The 17,207-nt window shown below is 35.4% G+C and overlaps 1 protein-coding gene across 1 annotated transcript in view; it reads right to left on the bottom strand.

The window, feature by feature from the left end:
• Nucleotides 1-17,207, bottom strand: part of LOC135200703 (protein FAM133-like) — a 61,765-nt gene that overhangs the window by 12,494 nt on the left and 32,064 nt on the right. Inside the window, exon 4 of the mRNA XM_064229311.1 lies at nt 4,086-4,282. Within this exon, the coding sequence (XP_064085381.1) occupies nt 4,086-4,282 (197 nt within the window). The remainder of the gene's footprint in view (nt 1-4,085; nt 4,283-17,207) is intronic.

The following is a 17,207-nucleotide window of genomic DNA, read 5'->3' as shown; positions in this document are numbered from 1 at the left end:
AAGAACGAGTTCGAGTCTCACCAATAAGCAACGATCAATGCTTTGGCTCAACGCTCCACTAAAGTTGAAAGTTTTTTTTTTTTTTTATGCATCAAAGCCAAGAGCTCTTTTAATGCGGGATGTAAGTTTTTTTTAAGAAAATTTATCACGTCAAAATGGTGGGGTGGGGGACGGGGTGTGTTGTGTAAAGGGAATTTTGGCCTTGTCAAGAGAACATTGTCACTAGAATTTCCCCTCCAATATGTGTGTTGTGTGAGTTTTAACATCGCTCTATATCATAAAAATTAGTTAATGAAAACGCGTGGACTTTATATTGCGTTAAATAGCCAGAATTGATAATAATAAGTATATGTACACAGACATATATATATATATATATATATATATATATATATATATATATATATATATATATATATATATATGGGTGTGTGTGTGTGCTAGTATACACACACTCAACACACACCGATGGTAATATCTCATGCCCAAGCTTCCGTACTAGCAACCTTTTCCCCCATGAGGAGCTGCTCAAGGAAATGACTATGCAATTTGCATGCCGATAGTGCATAATGCCAGTGATTTGTGCATACTGTCTGTTGTCTGCTCCATAAAACTCCTTTTGCAAATTAGGGTGATAAAGCATTGTTGAAATTGGTGCCAGGAATTATTGGTATAGCTACCTAAACATTTTTATTACAGTTTCTATATAATTGAAAGCAGTAACAGTGGTATTAATTGATAGTTCCTGAACCTTGATAAAGAAATGTCATGTAATGGTTCCTTTCAACTGTTCTAAATATCTACAGGAAGAATTAATAAAAAATGAAGAGTTTGCAAGGGGGAAACACATACAATGAATTTTGTAGTATTCAATGTATTTGTGTACGCCAAAGGTTCCTAACCTTTTGATGACGCCACAACCCCATTGAATTGCCAAATATGGTTCCATACCCGCTTTGCTTTAAGTCCACTTAAGTCCTCTTTGTTGACAATATAACTTAATATACTTAGTTCAATAAATACGTTAAGTATGAATTGCTATGAACAGAACACTCAAGAAATCAAAAAGCGTTTATAGTTTTATATAGTATGTATTTACAAAAGTACCCATGTCTGCATTGACATATTAAAACCAAATATATATAATCCATGAGATCAAATCCCATACCCCCAGCATGAGTTTGGGTATGGGTACACCCTGTTTAAGAACCCATGGTACACTATAGTTATTGTATATCCAATAATGAAAATAAAACACAGAAACACACCAAGAATTTCTTTAAGGAATCACAACAAAATGATGCCGGGAACTTGTCCTACTATTGTACAGTAACATCCTCGAATGTATTTATTATCATTATTATTATTATTATTATTATTATTATTATTATTATTATTATTGTTATTATTATATTATTATTATTATTATTATTATTATTATTATTATTATTATTATTCAGAAAATGAACTATTCATAAGTTAATTAACAGATAAAATGTAACAAAATGCAAGGAGATGAATATTGGGGTAGTGATGCAGTGCCTCTTCGCTTGACATTTTGAAGTTTCAGTTACACGACTTCCTCAGGAAGATATAGGACCTCTGGAACTAAGAAGCTCAAGTCGAATATCTCTTTAGTCTCTGAGGGTATATAGTTCATCTTATGGGCCTGTTTAATTATTTCATACTAGTTATATATGCAATGCTGTCATTATCATACACATTTTACGCTGTGGTATTAAGATATTCATAATTAAGTTGCATAAAACCTGAATTTATTTCCTTTAATATTTTTTAAAACGGTTTGACAAATTGTAAATCCACAGGCTGTAGAAACATTATCATGAGGGGTGACCATAATCCAAGATTTTCCGCGTCAAGACATCTGCCTAAAATATCTTGTCCATACAAATGAATGAAAAAAGTAAGAGTAATATAGTGCATAATTCATAGAGGGTTAGATATCCATAGGTTTACACGTGACATTGCTTCTATGAACACAGCCGTCGGCTGTCAACGAACAAGAACAAAAAAACAAATGTTTTGAAAGTGTGAATCAGCCTTGGCTATAATTGAACCTAGCATCTATCGGAGCTGTGATGCAACTCACTTTGTTTACAACAAGAACACCGACAGTCACCGGTGACCAAAAAAAAAAAAAAAAAAAAAGAAAAATCATATTTCAGGCTAAATGTCAGTTGGGTTTGATGGGAAGCATTTTTGCTCAAAGAATTCGGATGCAGCTGTTCAGCAGAGGAGGCAAAGTCGCCTCTTGATCCTTTGATGGCGGAGATATGAAAGTGAGGTTATAGGAAGCCTCCTCATTGATGTCCTGACGTATTTTGCCCCCTGGGTCATGAAACCAAAACAAAAACGTCTTTGATGATGCTGTGAGTGCGTGTGTGTGTTGATTGTCTGTCTAACAAAAACTGGGTCATTCGGACGTGAGGCAAAGGTCACGATTATGAAAGGCCTGAAACACTGATCGCATTGGGGAACTGTGTTATGGGTAGGCAAACAAATAGCCAATTGTTTCGTCTTACACACATTTCTTAATATTACGGTTGCAATGTTCTAAAAACTTTATTATATATATATATATATATATTATATATATATATATATATATATATTATATATATATATATAATAACACACACACACATATAATATATATATATATAATATAATATATAGATATATATATATATATATATATATATATATATATATAGAATACATAATTACTGTTGCAATAATAACACGCGTCGTTTATCAGATTCTTTTTATTGGTAAATAACAGAGAAACTATGCCATCCAATATATATTTGTATATATATATATATATATATATATATATATATATATATATATACATATATATACACTATATATATATATATATATATATATATATATACTATATATATATATATTATATATATATAGATATATATATATATATATATATATAAATATAAAGATAAAAGGGCCATAAAACAGTATTTGAACGTGGCAGCCATATATTTCGAGTACTTTCTACTGTGCCCTTGATCACTGGTAAAATATGGACAGATGCTGTCTTACAAGAGCATACATACAAAGTATATGTTTGTAGTAGCAGCGGCAGGAAGTCTCTGTTGATAGCAGGTGACCGTGACCCAGGAAGGATGGAGATTAAACTGTTCCCTGGTGATTCTTGGCCTCATTAACTCCCCTCTGGCGACACGTCCGGTGCCGTATTTTCTTGGAACAATCTCCTCTGTTGCAACCGTTCAAATAGTGTTTTTATGGGCCTTTTATGCTGCTTCTTTTACAGTAAAAGAACATTCGTCATTCACCAAAGAATTGCTAATAGAAACAAGAGTTGAAACTGTGCAATCCATCCAATTCTTTTCCGAGGCAACTGACCCGAATCTTTTCCTTTTGGGTTTTTGAGACCATTAACCGGTAATCCTCTGCTGATGATGTCTGGTCTCTTCCCAACTCCATTTACTTTCTTCACTTCCGCTCATTACCAAGTTTCTTTTTCTTTTTCTTTTTTCTTTTTCTTTTTTCCCTTCTTATCGCTCAAAAATACATTGTTGTCATGTCTCCCTGACACCACCACCCCCCTCCCACACCCGCCCGTAACTTCCTCCTCCTCCTCTTCCTCCTCCCCTCGAAATTTCCTTCCTCTCGACTGGCAATTTCGTTTCAAGCCATTTGAAGATTGGCCATTTCTGAAATGAGAGAGAGGATTCCCACTTTCTGGGATGGGAGAGGATTCCTCCTCTCTGGAATGAGAGAAGATTCCGATGCCTCATCAATCGTGAACTTGTAGACAGCTGAAGCACTTTATGTTACCTACGGAAATGTTTCATTTGATGTTCATTTGCTTTTAAACAAGTTTATCTCATTTGTGGCTCTAGCAATTTTTGCCGCTGGAGTTTTCGTTTTGTAGGACTTTTTGCCGTAGAACTTTTTGCTGTTGGAGTTTTCACCATAGGACTTTTCGCCGTAAGACTATTTGCCGCTGGACTTTTGCTACTGTAGTTTTAGCCCTACGACTCTCTGCCATAAACTTATTACCGTAGAACTTTTACCTCTGGAGTTTTCACCTTAGGAATTTTTGACGCAGAACTTTTTGCCTCTGGAGTTTTCATCTTGAGAATTTTCGTTGTAGGATTTTCTACTGGTAGAACTTTTTGCCCCTGGAGTTTTTCATCTTGGGAATTTTTGCCGTAGGACTTTTTGCCATAGAACTTTTTGTCTCTGGAGTTTTTCATCTTGGGAATCTTTGCTGTAGGATTTTTTGACTGTAGAATTTTTTGCCTCTGGAGTTTTCATCTTGAGAATTTCGCTGTAGGACTTTTTGCCTCTGGAGTTTTTATCTTGAGAAAAATTTTCGCTGTAAGATTTTTTTCCGTAACTTTTGCCTCTGGAGTTTTCATCTTGGGAATTTTGCCATAAGACTTTTTTGCTGTAGAACTTTTTGCATCTGGAGTTTTTCATCTTAGGAATGTTTGCTGTAAGACTTTTTGCCGTAGGACTTTTTGGCCATAGAACTTTTTGCCTCTGGAGTTTTTTATTTTGAGAATTTCGCTGTAGGACATTTTGGCTGTAGAACGTTTTGCATCTGGATTGTTTTCATCTCAGAAATTTTTGCTGTAGACTTTTTGCTGTAGGAATTTTGCCAGGAGAACTTTTTGCCTCTGGAGTTTTCATCTTGGAATTTTTGCCGTAGAACTTTTTGTTGTAGAACTTTTTACCTCTGGAGTTTTCATCTTAGGAATTTTTGTCGTAGGACTTTTGCCGTAGAACTTTTTGCCTCTGAAGTTTTCATCTTGGAAATTTTCATCGTAGGATTTTTTTGCCGTAGAACTTTTTGCCTCTGGAGTTTTTTATCTTGAGAATTTTCGCTGGTAGGATTTTCTACTGTAGAACTTTTTGCCCCTGGAGTTTCATCTTGAGAATTTTTGCTGTAGGATTTTTTACTGTAGAACTTTTTGCTCTGGAGATTTTATCTTGAGAATTTTCGCTGTAGGATTTTTTGCCTGTAAAACTTTTTGCCTCTGGAGTTTTTATCTTGAGAATTTTTGCTGTAGGACTTTTTGCCTCTGGAGTTTTTTTATCTTGAGAATTTTCGCTGTAGGATTTTTGCTGAAGAACTTTTTGCCTCTGGAGTTTTCATCTTGGGAATTTTGCCGTAGGACTTTTTGCTGTAGAACTTTTTTGCATCTGGAGTTTTCATCTTAAGAATTTTTGCTGTAGACTTTTGCCGTAGGACTTTATGCCGTAGAACTCTTTGCCTCTGGAGTTTTTTATTTTGAGAATTTTCGCTGTAGGATTTTTTGCCGTAGAACTTTTTTGCTCTGGAGTTTTCATCTTGGGAATTTGCCATACAACTTTTTTGCCATTGGAGTTTTCGACATTGGACTTTATGCCACTGGAGTTTTGCCATAAGACTTTTTCCCTTAGAACTTTTTGTCGTAGAAGTTTAATCTCTATGTCGTAGAACTTTTTGCCTTTGGAGTTTTCACCATATGAACTTTTTGCTGCTGGAGTTTTTGTCGTATGACTTTTGCCTTTGGAGTTTTCACTATAGGAATTTTTTGCTGCTGGAGTTTGGCTGTAGGACTTTTTGCCACGGTACACTAACGTTATCTATACCCCGAGCGGGTAGTTCCGTCAGTGCACCTCATGTAAAAGGCGATGGTTAGTTTCATTTTGCCACAAATATTTGTAACCAAAAGTCAATAAATAATAAGAGATTAAATTATGTAAAATGAAAACCAGAGGCTAAAGGCCTCCTTTTGCTATGTTTGATGTCTGGAGGGTGGAGAATCAACATACCAATTTGCAGACCTCTAATCTCACTCAGTCGTTTTTAAGATCTTGAGGGCGGACAGATAAAAGTGGCGATTGAAAAAAGTGTAAAGATATGAGCAAGTGTAATAAGAAATATTTTATCAGCCATGAGTCATCTTCTGAGTATGGGTAACTTTATCATGGAGTAATCAGTTTCTTGATCATCTGTATAATTAATCATCATAAAAAAGGGGAAGAAAAACATTTAGTGATAGGTGACGGATGCGTGGTGGTTATAATATCTAGGAAAAAGTAATTGGTGAATTCGACTGGTCTCGTCATGGGCTAAATACAAATCCAACAGAAAATAAATATAAATTTATGAAATTTTATGGACCAATCCCGACTTCCAATTTACTCATGCTGGCAAAGAGGCTGTTCTATTTATGTCTAACGTAAAAACGCATCTGTGCCATGAAATGGAACGCAAATCAAAATGCAGTCCTTTGATTTGAGTAAATGGGAAGCGCTTTTCACCTTGAATCAAATTCTGATGTGGTTGATTGACTCAGATCAGTAAACATGAATGCAGGAGCGTGTGAATCATGTTCCGTCAATTTTCGACTTGATGGGATAATGCTTTATGTATTTTATTATATTTTGATTTCTATTCATATATGATGAGATTTTTGGGGAGAGGGGTTTAGATGGCCACTTACATTTAATTATGGTTTTGGTGATATACAATCTGTAAGGTATTTTACACAGAATCAATGATTAAGCTGAGTCTTCTGATTTTTCAAAAGAGTCAGTATCATATTTGCGTTATTAAGATATCAACGTAAAATAAATAATTTTAAAAGGCTCTTCACTCTTATAAGAAGGCGAATGTGACGTACACGTAAAACTCATAAAGAATAGGGATAAAATATGGATGAATACTTTTGCAGGCTTTCATCAATTTCAGTGCTAACGTGACTAAACTTCAAAGGGTAACGCAATTATATACGAAAAATTATTTAAAAGTTTCCCTTCGCTCACATTTGTTTACATAATCATTCCTGTTACTCTGAAACTGTCTCAGTCTCCTGATTACAATATGATTTTTGTAATACTTTCATTTACCTACTGAGCAGAGACCGCCGCTTCATATGCCACCCGAAAACACCTGACCGATTCTTCCTTCTTGAAAGCTCTGTAGGTCTCGCTCCTGCTAGAGCTTCCGAATTCTCCCCTTCCCTTTTTTCCCATATTTATAAAAATCTTTGAATCGAGTAATATTTCCTCTTAGTCTTTGGGATTTGGAATTTAATCTAACCGAACTTAGGGTAACCTGACCCGCGCTAGGTAAATTCGTCGGGCCTTATACCTTGCTATAACTTACAAAATAATATTTTAAAAATTTTGATGATTTAAGTCGACTTTCTGATCATGAATAGGGGGTTGAATTTCAACAACTCTAAACATTATTTCACTGTTGGAATGCGCCAACATACCTTCTTTGTGGTTGGGGTTTTCTACCAACAATTTATTTGTAATACCTCTCTTTTGCTTCATATGATTTTTTACGGCCTTTTAAACCCTTTCCAAAAGTCAGGCTGGAAAACGAGGAACAAACATCAGCAGAGACAAGTTTTAGTTGGGTTGAGCAATTCGGGAAAGTTCGAACAACTCAAGTTTTTCCCTGAATAGGAAACACGTGACTCGCAAAGTTGAAAGGGGAGGGGTGAGGTCGGCTTTTTCTGATGCCAAGTTTTGTTTTGCTTTGTAATGTTTTACATGGAGGGAAATGCTACAAGAGAAGAAATATATATTCTTGCATTTCTTGTTGCCCTTGCCCTTCATGTTTAGCGCCCACGCTTTTACTTTTTGTAGACTAGATTAATTGTAATAGAAAATCCTAGTGTAAAAAAAAATTATTTTTCACTTATTAGTTCATTGCAATACGAGCGTGATTAAGAGAGAGATTTCTTATATATTTTTGTTTTATAATTTTTAGTTTTTCAAAAATTGTAACAGATTTATGATCGGGCCAAAGAAGGTTTGAAAAGTCCGCCGAGTTACTAACTTATCCTACCGAGTCAGAGAAGGTATAAACATCCGTTGAGTTATGAACCTTTCTACGGAGTCAAAGAAGTTGTGAAAAATCGGAAGACTTTCATATAAATCCTGAGATATTGGGAAGGTCACTGTAGGGTCAAGAGAGGTCACTGCTGACCTACTGATCCTTTAAGGTTGTATCGTCACTGGAATTAAGTAATCATGTAAAATGTCAAGTCCATTTGACGAAGGGAACAGGTCGAAAATTGATTTACAATTTTTACCAGAACAGGCAGACAGACAGACAGACAGACGCAAAAGTCAAGTTAAATGAAAACATGTAATAAAAACAGTGCGTGCAATAACTGGCCTTAAATTTTAAAACTCAGCAAACTTGGAAATGATCTCATAAACTAATTCATGTTCTACAATGATGTCTAATAATATGAATTCCCTATGTAGACGTGACGTCTTTTAGCCGATCGGTGCTTCCTTCAGTCGGACTCAGGTGCATTTGCCCTTGTTCTCGGCTCAAGGGCACAGTGAAATAAACCCTTACGTTATTTCATATTGGCATCAGCATTAGCATCAAATATAGTCACAAAGCATCATAAAATAAACTACGTTACCTTTATGGTCACGAAAAATTCATAGGCACAATGAAATTAACTCCTCTGATGGAACGTCACACGACAGACAAAAACATTTCATAATTAAATATCCGACTTCCTAAACAAAACACGAAATCTAAATCTAAATCGAGGGCTGCATAAAATAGCTTTGTTATATACGAACCCGAAGTCTATTCGGACAACAACAAAAATACCTGACATTTATGCAGAGTAAATGCAACACGCGAACATGTGCTTTCATAGAAGAGGAAAGAGAGACTCATTGACTCGTCTTCTTCAAAGCTCGTGGTGGATATATTTATTAATTTTTGGCTGCAAAAAATTATAATAGGTTATCTTAGTTACGGATCAAAAACATGGAACTAAGCTTTTTTAATGATTTCAGTATTAGATCATTTAGAAATAGCTTCGAGAGAAATGCACCTCAATGTTCGCAGTTTGGAAGAATTTTTCCATTTGAAGGATTTTACTGATTCTGGCAATTGTTTGGCTTTTGTCGGCTCTTAAGTATTTAACAAATAAGACTGCATCTGAAAAGTATATGTATATATGTAATGAGTTACATAATAAAAAAAAATATGGAATGTTAGTCCACTATATATAAAAGACTAAAACTAAAGAGGTCAACCAGATTGCTTGCAGGAATGTGATCGACTAGAGACGCTAAAGATGACGTTATACAATAAAAAGTAGGCTAAGATAACATGCCGTCACCTGTAGTCATTCAATTGTTTTATAAACTTTAGTCCAAGCTCCCTGCTTGAGACAACTACCGCGACCTATAATTCAAAAGGCCTACGTGATCTGTAGCGTGTCTCATTGATTTGTGTGTTTCGTATGTAACTATGTCATCTGATTGTATGTTAATATGTTCGAGCTACTATCTGCTTCCTTCATAACTTGTAACAGAGATGGTAGACAGGCAGAATAGAGTTAGCTATCGTCATTAGAAAGACCTGTACCTCTGTTTACCTAAGCTTTATCATGTAGAGAGAATAGAATTAGCCATCATCATTGGCAGAAGCGATCAAGCTATCGTCATTAGAAGACCTGTACAATCCTACTTGATCTTCACTTGTAAATTCACGAGAATATAAGTTTTTTTGTACTTCATGGTTTCTACTAGATCCTAACCTCATCACCGAATCACATGAGTTTAACACATCGTCGTCATAACCCAAGAAGATAATACCGACTTCGTAAGTGATCTACAAACCCCAAGACACTCCCATGAATATGGAAGTGCAATACCAACGACTCAGCGTAAGATTATCGCAAGTCTAACATTACCTCATAGGGCGCCTTATTATACAAGGCAACAGCCCCTAAAAATGGTGGCAGCGTACAGAAGAAACTCTACAACTTCTCCGAAGTAAAATCAGAATAATAAATCATGAAGTCAACGACGACGGAAGTAACAAGTTCTTCAAGCAACTTAGTCTCATCGTTTAGTGAATAACTTCAAGAAACAAACCCGACGTGCCCTTTTTCCTACGGCAACGCAAGCTTCATCTCCTATTAGAATCATTCAAGAAAACATCGTTAGTGAGCGTTTCCGGCACTTCAAGAACAAACCGAACGCGTCTGCAGCATCGGATCTTCAAGGGTCCGAATCATCGAAACAACGCGCACGGGGAAAACTCAAGCCAAAACCAGGTCATCCGCTAAAGAGGAGGGCCAAGGGCACATCGTTATCGGAACACCGTGACTTCCCACAAAAGCAAGCTAAGTACAATTTTTTATTCATTTGGAGTAAACTTTGAGTGTTTCCTTTGCAGGTCGAATTTCGTTTTTTCCTGTGGCTGAAGTTTGCGAGACATTCTTAATCTTACTTTTTTACAGAAATTATCTACATAATTGAGATTTTGCTACTGCGAGTTTTTTATCTTTGAGTGTCTGTTTCCAGAAGTTCTACTGAAATATCATAATCATATACTGTGTTAATTTTATCATTTTGGGTGATTATTAATCCTGTACGTAACAAATCATATTAAACAGTGAATATGCTTTACGCAGTGGACGTCTGTATTTATCAGATGCATGGATAGGTCGTTAGGCACAGTAGATAAGACACACAAAAACAAGTGGAAACACCCGTACAAATCTAGTTAAATTAGAGGTAACACTAGTTTCGGGTCATGACAATAAATGCTCCTTTGCAAAGTCCCGATCGCAGTTTTAGCCTTGAGTTTTTGAGTTATATAAAATATCGAACCTCAATGAATCAACTTAACTTTAAAAATACGGCTGGATTGCAAGGAATAACATGTCTGTAAAAAACTTTCATCATCAGGCTAAATGCGCTGACCAGGATCCCTCACTATTTCAAATTTTAGCAAAGAATGAAGTACAAACAATTAATATTGAATGCAGTAGAAATAACTTTTCTTAATAGTAATCGCTCAATTCCTAATAGTTCGTCATTCATACTTTCGCTGCTTTATACGTAACCAGCAACATAATGCTAAAAACACAATACGTTGCCGATGGTAATAAAGAGAAGGATCCTAATTATTACAAAAAGAATAGAAACAGTAGCCCTTTCAGAATCAAAACAAGCAAACTCGTTACTGTGTCACCTAGTCAAGCAGTCAAGGTCAGTCGAAACTGCCGAAGTGTTCAAAGCATAGCAAATTCCACACAATAAGCGACTCTAGCAGAGTGGGGAAAAGCGATGTTGGATCATACATGCCAATATCTTTTTGAATTAAAAAGGATTTTTCTATGAATAACCACACTGACGTATCAAGTAATCAGAGCAGGTTCTCGTTTTTTTTAATACATAAGTTATTATAAGTAGTGGTGGATTAAGCCCGACTGTACGCGCCGTAAAAATGATAATATCTTGTTTTATTTCTTTTAGTACACGTAATATCCTGTATTTACGGACTCACCGTCTGTTGTTCGAACTTCCCTAATGAGAAGTCCGGATAAGCGAGCGCTTACAGATACCTCTATAGTTATAAAAAAACATTGATCTGTATCCAGTTGTAATTGTAAGATCCATCTAGGGTATACAAATGTTATCTTAAATTCTGCAAAATAAGGCGTGTTTATCCAAAGGGAAATCCTATAAACCTTCAAACATATTAAAATCCGTTTTGAACAAAAATGAGACAGTTAATCAAATAATAACTTATATAAAGGAACTATACATTTGTCTCATAAATCGTAACATTGTTCAAATGACCCAACAGTTAAATTCTCCCACACCGCAGTCGCAGTTTTGCACGCAAAAATCTCGAGAAGCATGCCCTCGAATGTCTTAGTGCGTGTAAAAAGACTTTGCTGGGAAATGACATTTTAATCCTTCCCGATAATCTGAAATATAATGATTTCCGCGAACAAAGCCCTAGACACGGTTGACTCGCAGCAACAAGTTAATATAGTAATCCACAAAAACAAATATACATATAAATATCGCATTTTTTTTTTTATTGTTGCTAATTTTTAATCACGCCCAATCAGTCGTACATGAATCTCTCTGATAATCTATCTAAAGTAATATCCGTCAAAGTCATTCAAGCAGAGGTGATTCAGCAGAAAATTTTTTTTCTATTATCTGAATACCAGGCACTTTCTCCACTAGCGAGTGATCTCTGGGAAAAACGGATGTAATTTAACACAAAATACGGTCTAAGGACAAACAATAAAGCTATATACGTACCTTCGTATAGACTCTCACTGAAATTTCAAATAGAGGTAAAGAAACGACAGTTGAAAATGTTTAGTAATAGGAGTCATTAGGTAAATCAAATAAGCCCATATAATTTTTCCCTCAAACGTTATGCCATAAAAGATCGGACTTGCGTATCTGCGTAGATTTCTGTCGCTTAAACAAGGTTAGAATAAATTTTTTCACCAGCTTGGACTTACTTAAAAGCTTTTACCTGATACCATTACCTAAGTGATTGTACCTCATATACCGTTTTTCAGCACACTCAGGGGACATTATCAATTTTTACGTATGCATACCGGCTTACGTTCCGCCCCATTATAATATAGTGTTTGGAGACTTTTAGGAGATACCCTACATGCTTATATGGTTTGGTCTTATAATCTTTTCTAAATACCTCAGAAGTACATTCACATAAACTAGAGCTAGTGCTACAGAGACAAAGACAAATAAGCTCAGAGTAAAATATCTAAATGCGAGTTTAAAAAAAAAACGAACATGTTTATCTAGGTTTTATGTGTCTAGTCAAGGTCTTAAAGTAGTCCATGTAAGGTAAGTCGGCTATTCATAACTTCCGGTACCTATACGTAAAAGGGGGATACAGCACTTTTGCGCTGTAGTGGGTATTACAATCGTATGTAAATATGTAACTCTTCAATCATGACAGCTCTTTTTAACAGATCATACGAAGAAGGGTGTAGATTTATTATGGTCCTGAGAAGCATCAACAGGCGTTCGAATTATACGTAAAAGCGGAATAATGCCGCTACTCCCACCTAACTTAAAAAATAACCTGATTTTAAATAAGGAATTTTTTTTATTCAACAGAACTCCCTATAGCTTTTTGATTCATGCAAAACTAAAGCCCTCTGAAAGTAAATATAACAGTAAAAAGGACAAGGAAGGGCTGGGGTATCTTAACTCACTAGTACATTGTTTTAAGTTCATCAAACTCTAACGGCTATCCTGATAAAATCCTTACTGACCATGAGTCACTTACCGAGTTTTTCAAAGGCTTTAATCCACAAGTCCAAAAGGGAATCTCGGTGACAAATGATTCATTCTGGGTCTTTGGAAGCAAAGATAAGAATATCTACCTGGGTAAAGCAATTATTATAGCTGACGCATTATCCCGCAATCCCACACCATAACTGCAAATGAACCATTAATTAGACTATAAAAGATTAGAAAACATCCGGTGCCTATTGTTGAAAACCGTAGCTAAACAAGAAAATTCCTTACCCAAGGAAGAGCTCGCGAGCATTGAATATCTGGGTTGAGGGCGCAGAACTGTTTACAAACTGAACAAAGCAAGTGGTCAACAGCGATAAGCAAAACAATAAACACCATAAAACAATAACAACCTTTCGAACGAAAACAGGGTCAGCAAGTCAGCTTTAAAGCAAAAAAACAATAAACACTTCGAACGGAAAACAGGGTCAGCGGCTTACGCAAACAAATCAACACTTCGCAGCACAAACCCTAAACGCAAAACGTATATTTAAAGTATGTGTATCAGAATTATTGTAATCAAATGTAATATTATATTTTGTAGGTCCCGTGACGAGGAAAACCCGAAAAGAAAACAGCAGGTGACTAATGACCAGGTAGTTAAGAATAATAATCCTTTCAGACCAATCGTCATAAACTGGTTTGGAGGACAATTCCGGGTCCATCCAGGGTTCCCTATTATGTCACAGAAAGCCAAAATCACCTGTTTTACTGGCCGAAAACGATACTTACAGATATAAAAAGCACAATAACCTAATTGTAAACACGTGTCATGAAAACAAGGGAAGACACTAGGATTACCTGTCAGTTTAAGAGCCTATCCTGTGCCAAAATCAATCCTTGCAAAGAATTATCCATAGAATTAAAATTACAGAATTTAACCGAGTCTGACGAGAGGGAATAAACAACTTCTTTAGTTGTCAATACTTTTCCTTGACACGTTATATAGAATTAATAGCAACTAACAAAAACAACACCGCAATTGAGTGCGTTAGGAACAATTTATGAGTTGCTAAACTCAGTAAACATGGAATTCAACACATGATAATGCTGACTCGGGTGGGTGGTTAAATCAATAATAATCTCCATAACACGTTGTGTGAAATTCCTATATTCCATTTTAAGAAAACCCAATACTATAACTTTTATCACCCCAGAGTCAAATCGGTTTGGTAGAAATACGAGGATAAATCAGAAAATGTTCAATGTCTTAACGAGTTACAACTCGTGATATTGGTATCCGAACTGGATTATAGCGGTTTCGTTGCGGTTTTTAAAATACCTTTATTCCAAGGTTATATAGAAATTTTTTGGGGGCCCCCCCCCTTTTAATCCCCCAATTTTTCCATATCTCGTATCTGTAGAAATGATACCGCAAGTTAGCCTTATACGGTACACCGCTAGAACACTTTTCCACATATTCAAGCCAACCATTAATTTATCAATATATATAAAAACAAAAATGTAAGATTAAATAAATAAATTAAAAAAATAAAAAAAGAAAATAAATATTGGATACAAGTGGAGTCAATATAATATCCACTCCGTAAGAAGTTTGGAAGGGTTTAACAAAAATTATAACCAAAAAGGTAATCACGAATAAAATCAATAAGCAAAAAACGTAACCATAGGTTTTAATTAAATATCCAAATAAATTAATGCGTAAAGGATTTGAACTCTAACTTTAACGCTTTTAGTAATGACAAATAAGCTAAAAAGTTCAAACACATATGCAAACCTACTGACATTACGTCTGTCCCGGTGATTTATTATTCGTAGTCAATTAACAAAAAAAAAATAATAATAAATAAATAAAATAATATAAAAATAAAAAAGAAAAAGATTTTAAAGTCAGGAAGTCTAGAAGTGAAAAATGTATATTCTATGCGAATAATCTTATAACAGGGGGCAAATTGTATATATAAAATTTGTATGGAAACCCTTTCATTAGTTTGAATAAGGAATATCTAATTTAAAAAACAGTATTACATTTATTTACAATCATGCAGATTTCCAACAAGAAACTAATATTCATATTGTTCAATTCTGGGTAGCTGTTTTTTTTCCAGACCATTCTTCTTGTGTGGGTCGAGTATTTAAAAACAAAAAAATTTATACTAAAGTCGTAATTTATTACAGCAAGTAACGTAACTCTTAGCTGGCTGAGAGCAATCTCCCTGCCAAGTGACGAAACGTCCATCATTGCCGTATCAGCATTTGTTGTTTCCTTTTAACCCTCAACTAATCTGCCTTCAACACAGCGTTCATCTGTGTGTTCGTACTCTGCTTGCGAAGCAGATTTGACTGGGAAGAAAGGAATGCCTTAGGCTCATGAACTTCAACATGACCATAACCACATCAACCTACTTTCTTATCCGTATGTGCAATGCAATTTTTAGTTTAAGGACTTGCAATCATTTTAAAAATGAATAAACAAAAATAAGCAAACAAAAGAATTTCTATAAAACAAAAAAATGAACTTAATTTTTTTTCCTGAACCTCATATAACAATTAGTCAATAAATTCAAGCTTATTTGACATGGTAGAAACGTACATTTAGAATTATCAATTTATGGATATTGAAATATTTTACTTGCAACATTAGCCTATTACAATTCAAGTTAAAACAGTTCATGTGGAAAATGTCAAACTTTTCTTGACAAAAAAACCCAAAGTTTATATAAGAAATTAGTTACTAAGTGTGGGTTTTTTTTCGTTGCAGTCTCCTACCTATTAATAAAGTTTTTTTAAAATTAAACAACCTCAGAGGATGCGCGAAGAAAATTGAATTAGGAAACTTTTTTGTTAGGGCACATAGGTATCAGATTTTAATTACAACTTAATTTCAGTTTAGCCATAGAGGAAAATACAGAAATCATTGATTAAAATATTCTTCCCTTTGACATCGTTAGGTGTTCCTTGGCAATCTTACAAATAGCTCCCGTTTTCCCACTTTCTTTGTCTAGTAACTTACTACCATGCAATATCTGAATTTTCCTTTGGGGGGATTCCGTATTGATAACTGTGTTTATTTTTTTATAATTATGGATATTTTTTACAGGTCCGCAGAGAGCCTGGATAGGTTTCACATATCATTGGTTACGCAATGGATAAAAAAGTTTGTACGGCTGACTCTTTTGAATTCCCACAAATTATCAGCGGAATTCATGTGGTGGGTTTAAGTTCCCGTATCTAAATGGCTTTCTTTCTCCCCCTCACCCGTATTTTGAATGTTGTCTGAATTTTACTTTGCCCTTGTTGGACACCTATCATTTCACTTGCAGCTGATTAGAATGGAACCTGGTTACAGTATCCTGACAGTTACGAGAACTTTCCACATCGCAACTTCCAAAAAATCGTTCATCGCTGCGGACCGACGGCATTCGAGTAACAAACAACTCGCCTACAATGTGAAAGGCAATAAGCAACCATCATGGGAACTTCTTGCGACCGCACACCCGGATTACCTTCCCGGCGTTAATCTCGTTTTAATGCGGAATTGCTTTGGGCGCTGTCGGAAATAGACTACAAAAGGGACCATACTTCCGACAAATTTAACGACACCCGAAGGATATTCAACTCTACTTTGCTGGCGAAGGTACTCGTGGCTGGGGATGATTTTTATCCATCGCGAACGTAATCGTGTAGCTTAGGAAAATGCGGAGGAATAAGTATGAGCGCCAAAATAGAACGTTTGGACCCGCCCCCAGACGGAAATTTTCCCCTTGTTTTAACCATTGAAATTGGCCGTTTTCATTTGGCTATAGGTGGTTTGTCCTGGCAACTGTGTAACTGGACGAAAAGTTGTTTGAAACGCTAGTTTAAACTGTGAAGTTAGTATAACCTCGGTCATGTAATCCTATATATTATAAATGATCATAAATAACAGAAATCGAAATATATTTTTTGCGTGTACGCACTAGGAATCTATAATTAATAAACTGATCATTAAATAACGGAATCGAATAAATAATCTATCTTTTGCGTGTACGCAATAGGAATCTATTTACGAAAGTGCACATTATAATTAATGCCATAATTTATATGAATCCATATAC

Source organism: Macrobrachium nipponense, chromosome 27, assembly GCF_015104395.2.
Source record: "Macrobrachium nipponense isolate FS-2020 chromosome 27, ASM1510439v2, whole genome shotgun sequence".
NCBI lineage: Eukaryota > Metazoa > Arthropoda > Malacostraca > Decapoda > Palaemonidae > Macrobrachium > Macrobrachium nipponense.
This window is presented reverse-complemented; position numbering and strand designations above follow the sequence as displayed.